The sequence below is a fragment of the Peromyscus leucopus genome, chromosome 2, assembly GCF_004664715.2.
Source record: "Peromyscus leucopus breed LL Stock chromosome 2, UCI_PerLeu_2.1, whole genome shotgun sequence".
Lineage (NCBI taxonomy): Eukaryota > Metazoa > Chordata > Mammalia > Rodentia > Cricetidae > Peromyscus > Peromyscus leucopus.
Genome location: NC_051064.1, coordinates 105,965,828 through 105,975,277, shown reverse-complemented (window position 1 = coordinate 105,975,277; position 9,450 = coordinate 105,965,828). Strand labels below are relative to the sequence as shown.

At 39.5% G+C, this 9,450-nt stretch overlaps 1 protein-coding gene across 28 annotated transcripts in view; it reads right to left on the bottom strand.

Moving 5' to 3' along the window:
• Positions 1 to 4,508: 4,508 nt before the first annotated feature.
• Positions 4,509 to 9,450, bottom strand: part of Sgip1 (SH3GL interacting endocytic adaptor 1) — a 193,617-nt gene continuing 188,675 nt past the window's right edge. For all 28 annotated transcript variants that reach the window (XM_028887492.2, XM_028887538.2, XM_028887595.2 and 25 more), the window contains 3 exons: positions 9,224 to 9,288; positions 8,537 to 8,701; positions 4,509 to 6,736 (listed from right to left, as the gene is read on the bottom strand). In XM_028887492.2, coding sequence (XP_028743325.1) covers positions 6,714 to 6,736; positions 8,537 to 8,701; positions 9,224 to 9,288 — 253 coding nt within the window. In that variant the 3' untranslated portion in view covers positions 4,509 to 6,713. The remainder of the gene's footprint in view (positions 6,737 to 8,536; positions 8,702 to 9,223; positions 9,289 to 9,450) is intronic.

Here is a 9,450-nt window from a genome sequence, read left to right as displayed (position 1 = left end):
CTTCTTCACTGACTGAATGGATTGCATCATCGTTAGAAACACAGCAAAAATTCTCTGCGATGCCTTTCCTACCTAGTTTCTTATTGTTCAAGAAGAGTAAAACACCAACGGCTTACGCTGCTACTTAGTGGGGATGATGATTCAAACTGACCGTTTCATTCAGACAGGCTTTGCTCTGTGCAAGTGAAAAACTGGTGAGAAATCTTTTCACTTGGAACATAACAGTGTTCAAGCAGCCTAAGATTAGCCCTAGCAATTCCTGCTTGGCATGCAGTGTAGCTCTGCTGGGAGGTAAGACCAAAGGGTCACCATTATAGCTCCTACTGGCTTCCAAAATAAGTTGCCTTTGACTGAGATAAGGGGCAGTGTGGGGTGGGGTGGGTGGGAGAGGGATGCAGCAGGATGAGGAGAGAGAGAGATATAGGGAGAGGCACTGATCTTTTTTGTGCACATTCATCTAAAAAAAGCAGTAATTAAACACCGACTCTTGGAATCAATGCAGCTTTAAGAACTGTCATGATAGGAACACCAGGTTTGGGATCTTCTGAGATAGTCATTTGGTATATTATTTTTAAATAGCTTAAGGTGATGATGAATAAATGACATTCAACATTCATTTTGCCAGAAATGATGTCAATAAGGTAATGGAAACTCAGTGAGTCAGATGGCATTAATAGACACATGATATGCTCAGTCTGTGAAGCAGGAAACTTATGGAGAGCTGTGTCTATCTGCTCATAATTCACAGATCTGAATGGACTAACAGTTGAGTTACATTTAGAAAATGTGTCATTTCTGTCTGGTACAAACACTTTTAAACAAAGGGAACATTTTATATTTGATTTGATTGATATTTTATATTTTATGTAAGAAAATGATTTTCAAAAAAGCAAAAGACAAAACAAAACCCAATACTCAGGGTTAGCCCTCTGTCCATGCCGAGAGAATAGTGCATTGCCTTGGCCTTAACCAAAATATTTTCATAGACTTCCAAAATTTATGTAAAAATACTATCAACATTGCCCAAACAGGATTTAGTTTCTTGAAGTTGTTTAGTCAAATATAACTGAAGATTCTTCACTAGTACTAATTACTTCAAGAATTTGGAACCTCTTCAACAAAGAGGGCCCTGAAGTGTTGATCACAGGTGCAGATCTTAAAAAATTAAAAATACTTCCATGTTGGGTCAAGAGTTCTTTAGACAAGAAAGTTAAAATTCACTAAAAGATACTAGTGAGCACAGATTCACTTCCAATGATCAAAATTCCCTTAAAGCTACAATCTTAGCCTAACTTTCCTTCTTGTATTATTTGATTTACACATCCTTCCATGGAGCTGTGAATTAGAATTAAAAGGGAAGTTTCCTGGAGTTTTTCAAGGGATTCTTATATATAAAAATACCCCTTTCCCAGTTCAGTGACAGTCTAAGTTTTACGAAGACTGTGACAGTCATTGCCCGTCTCTGGAGAGGGACAATTGTGGGATAGGACCATGTGTTTCAGGACACAATGAATGCTTGCTTGTGCTAGTAAAGTCCACATGATCTGGAAAACACCGGTGAACGCAGTTCAGCTACACTGTACTTCTCTTTCTGTAAAACGGCACTAAAGGTCACTTTAATCTGTACTGGCTTGGCACTGAAACCTCTTTTTTCTTATGAGGCTAAAGATGTATTTAGCACAGACAATGTGCTCAAGGAATAAAGGCAGGAAAATCAGAAGGTAAATCTGGAGAATAAATTATTATACCCACGACACAGGTCAACAAGCTGTCTGTTTTGTGCAGCACTGCCTGCTTAAGCACAGGAAGCAGAAACTAAGCATGGGACCAACCAAAGATGTCAGCCTCACTCATCATCTCAACTGACCCCCAAACCTGACGACAGTCCTTCAAGAAGGAATTTCGTTTCAGTTGGATCCTAACAATGCAGTTCTGCTTGCAGAAGATAACACAGCCCCAGAGCAGTGACAGGTGAAACAGGCCTGTGCTTTTGTTTTCTTTTTAATATTTGGAGGTGTAATTGGCGCACTCCTGTCTCACTAATCCTCATCATCATATGGATGAACAGGAAGCATGAGAGAAGCCATATTTAACTCCTAAGTGAGGGAATGGCTTTCTCCATCATTGGCCAGATGAATGAACGAAACCAACACAACACAGAAAGGGAAAGGATTGGGAAAGTCCAGAGAAACTCAAGAGAGAAATGCGTCTAGTGAGTGTGGTGGAGGGGGGCATCGGAAGAGTCTCTTTAATTGGAGTCATTTGGCCTGATTTATTTATTTATACCAACAATTTGACTCATTGGTTCGTGAGAACATCTTGGGGGCTTCACGAGAACATCACATTTCCTTGTATTAAGTTTCTAAGCTATATTCTGGGCCCACTTTGATATTACCAAAAATCTTGCCTTCTGGTGTTAGAAGCTGCTGAACAGAAAAAGTCACATGACAAAATGTATACATTTTGGCTGACTGTGATTTTTCAAAATTCTTCCTCTTTGGGGGAAGAGAAAGCTATAATACACACACACACACACACACACACACACACACACACACACACACACCCCTACCTCTCTAGTGGATATTTGCATATTTTATCATTCAACATTCAACATTCATTTACAACTTGTGATTGCTTTGAGAAAAAGTAAAACATAGCAAAAATTGGTAATTTTTTTTTTCTGGAATGAGGCTAATCTATGCTTATAAAGCCAAGAGTCTATGAAATAAAGTCAGTTTTCAAGACAGTGGTCTGAGTGTCCCTTGCAGCTATTAGAATGAATTGGGGGGGGAACACTAGAAAAAACTGCATTTACCTTTGAAATTAATACTCAAGTCTGCTATAATGTGAGCAGTAAAAAGGGCCCTAGAGATCTATCAGAGCCATGATGCTCAGATTTTGGATGCTTATCAATAAACATATCCTCAAGTTCTATCCCTAGAGATTTATAAAGACTTGCTGGTACCCATGTGCAGTCTGTCTAGGTTCTGAGACTATAAAGGCACCCCAATTTAAATTGCTACTCTACTACTGTTTGGAAACAAAGGGTCCCAAAGGTCATCCTTTGAGAGACATTGGTTCTTTTAAAGTAACATCTTATGAGGCCCATCTATAATCCTGCGAATGCAAACTTTTCACAGTGCCTTTTTTATCTTGACATTCAGTTTGATAATTTTCCCAAAAACGAACCAAATGCAACAGCAAGGTACCCATTCTGTTGGGGATAATTGGGGTCCTTTGGGTCCTGTGTGTCTGTTTGGGGAAATTAATCAGCCTAAGCCTCAATACCATCATTGGGAAAACAAGGACTAAAAAGTATTTTTTACCATTTTCTTATTTTAAATAGAGGTTGAATGAAGCGGTATCTGCAGTGGCTGACAGCTGGGGAGCACTCGCTGTACAGCTATTTTTATTGTGTGGCAACTAACCACTGTGAATACACATGTTCTTAAAGTCTCGAAAGCTGGTGTATGTGGGACAAGTAGCACTGTCAGTCTCCAGAGTCAGAAGGTACTTTGGAGTCCTTTACATAGCCTGAAGCTATGTTTCAGCTTCCAGAGGAGCCCCTCAGTGCTTGGCCACATTCTGCTTTATAGGATTCCAGGCACAATTTTATTAGGGAAATAAAAGTCCCATTAAGTAAAGCTTGAAAGCTACACATGGACTCACTTTCACCTTAAAAGTGAGAGGAGGGCGGGGACTCATATGAGTTCACACAGCAGGCAGCTGTGGAGTAACAAAGGTAGGTCAGCTTCCTCCAAAGGAAGAATTCAAAGCGGAAGTGTGCTTCACTAGGCGGCTCTGACCCTTTGCCGACTGGGAGCAAGAAGAAGTTTATAAAACAGTAAAAAAGCACTCATATCTGCCCTTTTACTTTCCAGTCACTCAAAACCCTTTGCACATGGACAGTCTTCCTTTAGAGGTAAACTGTGTCCTAAATATCATACAGGGAATTATCATTTTAGCGGAAGGTGCATCACATAGTTTTAAATTAGTAATTGCAAGGTCCAGTTATGATAAAATTCAGAGTAATTTAAACAAGAATTTATTTTTTTTAATTTCATAAAAAATATGGGATTTATTTGAAGAGAAAAACATACTTTCCATGTTGCCAAAATAAAACATTTACACTTTCTATCAGCTTTAAAGATCAGAGTGTTTAGGAAACAGCTCTCTGGCTAATCAGAACTTTGTTTTAATTTAGCTCACTGTCCTGCAAACCATCTGGCTATGCGCTAACCCATTTTGTTTGGACAAAAGGGAACCTTACTTGACAAACACTGATAACTGAAACCTTGCCTTGATTAGGATCACATCTCAGGACATGAGTTCTTATCCCACAGTGCTGCAGATGCAGCTCTAACAGGAGATGAAAGCCTACAGGATTAAAACCAAACAGAACACCGGCATCTCCGTCCCTGATATGGGCATATGCTATTTGACCCAGTTTCTGAACCAGAAGGAACCACCCATTCCCCACGGAAGCTCTCATTATTGAGTCTTAATTTTGAGATTGCCAACTGCCATTTCATTTCACAAAAGTCAATTAAGGGATTACAGGATTTCTTCATAGTTCTGAATTTGATTCCTGGAAACATTTGAATACTGTTAGAGACTAATCAAATCTCTATCTTTAATTACATTTTTGCAATATCAATAATAAAATTGTTCTTTGGAAAGAAACACGTGTATTTAATGACCAATTCATTCTAAAGCTATATAAAATAAGATATAAAGAGAAAGACGTGAGAAACAGTAATATTTACACATTTTTAATATGCTTTTGTGTTAATATTCAATATTTTTCCATGAATTGACTACTTAAAAACATTTTATAATCACATTCTAGATAAATTTAGTTTTTCTGCTTCTTACTCTTCATTGGCTTAAGTTTTCATTTCCCCATGTTCCATTAGACTTAAGTTTTACATTTTATTTCTTTATTTTGGTTTTAAAACCAAACTTACTGTGAACAAATTAGTTTGTTCAAAAGAACCTTCAAAGCTAGGCTGCTTTGGGGAACTAGGCAAGAGCCTGTTTTAAATAGTATGAATTATTCCCAGGTAGAACGGATCATCTTGGACATTCTTTTGGTAGCAAGCATTGATTGAAGAGAACATTGATTAATCTACAAAGCTTGCCAGAAAGAGCTGCCAATTGAAATCTCATTGTTGAAGTAAGACTTAAAAAAAATTTAATTTGATTCTGGAATTTAAAGGAGCCGAAGATCTTTGTCAAACATGAGTGAATACAAAATGAAATTCAGCAGCGGACACTACGTACCCCACTTCAGTCGGAGTTCTTTAATAGGAGAGCCTGGAACAGGAGGTGTTCTCTGTTGAAAATAATGTGTGGCTTCCTGGAAGACTTAATCTTTAGACCTCACATGACAATGTTCCGATTCCCGTCCTGTGGGGCACACCCCTGCCCCCACCCTCGCCCCAGAATTGCGGCATTTACTGAGCTTCAAGGCCACAGCTCTGACTCTGCTTTCCATTCCCCAAGAACAGTAAAGATTCATAGTTTTATGCAATGAATCTTAAAATCACTCAAAAAATATACATAGAACAACAAGGTGGATAGAATTTCATTTATAAAGCTTCTTTTTTCCTTCCCCAAAGATGTAAATGATAAATTTAAAATTCTCCTTTTGGATTGAAACAGGGAATTATTTTATTTTTCCTCTAAGGTCCTTACTCTCAGTGTTTTGAATCTTGTGAGTAAAGAAAAAAAATGGGGTACTCCTGGCTGCTAGATGAGACAGGCCCCTCTGATCTGAGCAATTTGTGCAAAAGTGTTAGCTGGCTTAACCACAGGAAATCTTGAAACTTTAAAAATCATGTTGGCTTTGATCTGATGATTTAGCAATCTCCACATTTCCTAAACTGCAGAGATGGGCATGGGGCAGGTGAAATTTCAACATCCTCCGCACTCCTGGATATAATTTAATCTACTTAAACTTTAAATATGAATTGCTTTTCCCTTTTTACACAAGTTATAAAAATAAGAGGCCCTGTTTACACAGTTTGCATTTTTATGAAATTTGCAGTTTGAAAAAAAAGCTTTTTAAAAAGTGGTAATTAATGCTTCTCTTTGAATATGCAGTAACTTTAGAATTTTTTTTTTCCTGAAATAGTTTCTGAATTTAACCCACTAAACTGAAGCTAGAAGTTTCCTTTAGCACTAGAGGAAAACATAGTCAGGAGTGAAGAAAAGTAAGTTTTTTTTTTTTTTTTTTCTTCTTCTGGTTCCATTTAAGGTTCTTGATGTGCGGCACCCCCTTTATGATAACTATCAACATTATATTTAAACTTTATATATTGACAAAATGCACTCTATCTCTGTAAGCATTGTGCCATTCAACAGTACTACTATTAAATTTACATACCACAATTTAAATTACATCCGTTTCAGGAATGAAAAATACTAAAACTCAAGTGTCTAAGTGCCTTACTGGAATGAAGGAACAGTTTACAAATACAATAATTACATTTGAAAACCATTAACAATATTACACCTAGAAGTAAATACTGTAGAACTGATCATCATAGTACTGTGTGGGGGAAAATCCCTGCTGGAAGCCAGGACCTTCCAGTTGGTAGACCCCAAGTATAGATATTGGTTTGTTTTCATCAAACCAGATGAAAACCCGTCTCTCATACAACAGTTCTTCAGGACATGGATCTTCCAAATCCTTGCATGAGATTTTATTAGTTATCTGCCAAGTATTTCCCTGCAAAACAAAACCACAGATCAAAACATTATCCATAAGCTCAATGGTATGATGACCTGTTTCTCCTGTACTACCCCTTGGAACCAAACACTGTGTATTTGGAGCCGGGCGGTGGTGGCGCACGCCTTTAATCCCAGCACTCGGGAGGCAGAGCCAGGTGGATCTCTGTGAGTTCGAGGCCAGCCTGGGCTACCAAGTGAGTCCCAGGAAAGGCGCAAAGCTACACAGAGAAACTCTGTCTCGAAAAACCAAAAAAACCCCAAAACAAAAAACAAAACAACAACAAAAAAAAACAAAAAACAAACAAACAAACAAAACACTGTGTATTTGGGGTGCTGTATTCCTATGAAGTGGTGAGGTTTTCAGGTTTCTAAGTTTCCCACATCCATGGTCACCATTTCTCCTTCTGTAGACAAACAGTTTGCAGAGCCTTCTGGATCCTGCCTAGGTGGGTCAGGGATTTGTCCCTGAATATGGGAAGCTGTCCATATTTATTTCTAACTTAGTTCGTTTGAGAGTGAAAGGGATATAATTAATAATTACATCAGAACAGCAGGTGTAGAAACCAGGACTCAGGGGAAGAGGAAGGGGGAGGTGGTGACATGCTTGCTTATGTGTAAGGCTCTGGGTTTACCCCAGTAAGCCACTGACAAGGGCAATCATCAGGAAGGCCCTGGCTCTCCAGAAAAGCTGTTGTTTGTGCCACACTAAATTCTTGGGCAAACAGTTTATATAGATATTTCCTTCTTCTTCTTTCTTCTTTCTTCTTCTTCTTCTTCTTCTTCTTCTTCTTCTTCTTCTTCTTCTTCTTCTTCTTCTTCTTCTTCTTCTTCTTCTTCTTCTCCTCCTCCTCCTCCTCCTCCTCCTCCTCCTCCTCCTCCTCCTCCTCCTCCTCCTCTCTCTCTCTCTCTCTCTCTCTCTCTCTCTCTCTCTGAGAGTGAGAGTACGTATGTGAGTATCTGAACCTTGGCAGGTGTGTGGGAGTTAGAGACAACTTGTAGGAGTTGTTTGCTTCTTCCATCATCTGGTTCCAAGGAGTCAAATTCAGGTCATCAGGCTTGGTGACAAGTACCTTTATCCACTGATCCATCTCACCGACTCAAAACTACATATATTCTTGTTTTTTAAATATATCATTGTCTATGTATGTATACATGATGTATGTGTGTGTGTGTGTGTGTGTGTGTGTGTGTGTGTGTGTGTGTGAGAGAGAGAGAGAGAGAGAGAGAGAGAGAGAGAGAGAGAGAGAGAGAGAGAGGAGTGAAGTAGCATGTGGAGGTCAGAGGACAGCTGTTCCAAGTTGGTTCTCTCTTTCCACCTCTAAGTGGACTTCTGGGAGCCTGACAATTCTACAATTCAGGAAGCCCAGTTGTTGAACAAAAACCTTCCAAGGAAGCTAATGCTGCTATGCCTTAGGCATGTCACACATTTTTATGTTCTTTCTCCTGTTTTTTGTTTGTTTTTTAATACATTTTCAGGTAGGAGAGAAAGTCCAACCCAAGTGTATCAATCTTGTTTGGCAACACAGCAGCAGGACGCATCCCACTGATTCCAAAATACAGATGAGCCATGTGGGGATGACGGCTCAGCTCAACACAAGAGACAGGCCCAGCATACACAGCCAGAGCCTTCCCATGGGGGTTGCCAGTTCATGTGTACTTCGTTCAGACAACCGTTTGCTTTCTAATGGGATGTGGGGATAGGAACAAGGAAGCAGAAGATGAGAAACCACACTTGGTTCCTGCCTGAGGAGGGGTAGCAACCTCACCTCTGCCAATGAAACGGAAGCTACCCACTCACCTGCAGCAAACCTCTTCTTGATGAGTGAAAACCGGTACCCTGCTCCAACCAGCTCAATGTCACAGCCAGAGAGTGTGCTTCCTTCACTGGTGAACTGCACAACCAACGGGGAAGGTTTGCTTGGGCCTTCGGATAACTGAAATCTTGCCAGCAGGGAGCCTACGCCTTCAAAAGAAGAGCATTATTGCAAGATGGCAGTCGGCAGCATCACTTTGCACATAACCTTGAAATGGCATTTGAGATTAACTGTGCAAAACTGGACAGCCTAGAAAAGCAGTATATTCTTCAGTTACAAAATGATGGTGAGTAAAAGCACCCTTGAGTAATATGAGTGACTGGTTGAAACACAGTCTATTGAAAAACAATAGAATGGTACTTTAACATTTTCAGCATGCCTACATCCTTTTCAACCTATGAGAAGCAGTAGAGGAAAAAAGACATCTATATGGGCTCTGACACAGGATGGACACATGCTTCCTGAAGGGCTCTTCTCTGCCACAAGGACAGTCTATGTAAGGTGAGGTCTTGGTGGAAAACCAAAGAGGAAGGTTCACTAAAAGCTGCTTGCTTTTATGGACGTTAATAACCAAACAGACGTTCTGCCTCTTTCTAGGGCTACATGGATTTGGGTTCATAGTTGGCCGATACCTGTAGGTTATCTCAGATTTAAACCTGTGATTACATTACCTCCATTTTCTGACTTCTGGGAGATATCAGGAATTTTCCATAATATTCTTTGTTGTTCAGCATTCCTAAAAATAAAGCAAAGGGCTTTTTCACATACCGAGGATTTGTTTAATAGATGCCACATTTCCAGATAGTGCTAATTAAAACAAAATGGGTCTCAAAGCGTTTAGCTCTGCCTGACTACTTATGTATACTACATACATAAAGTCTCTTCCTTTCCCTTATTC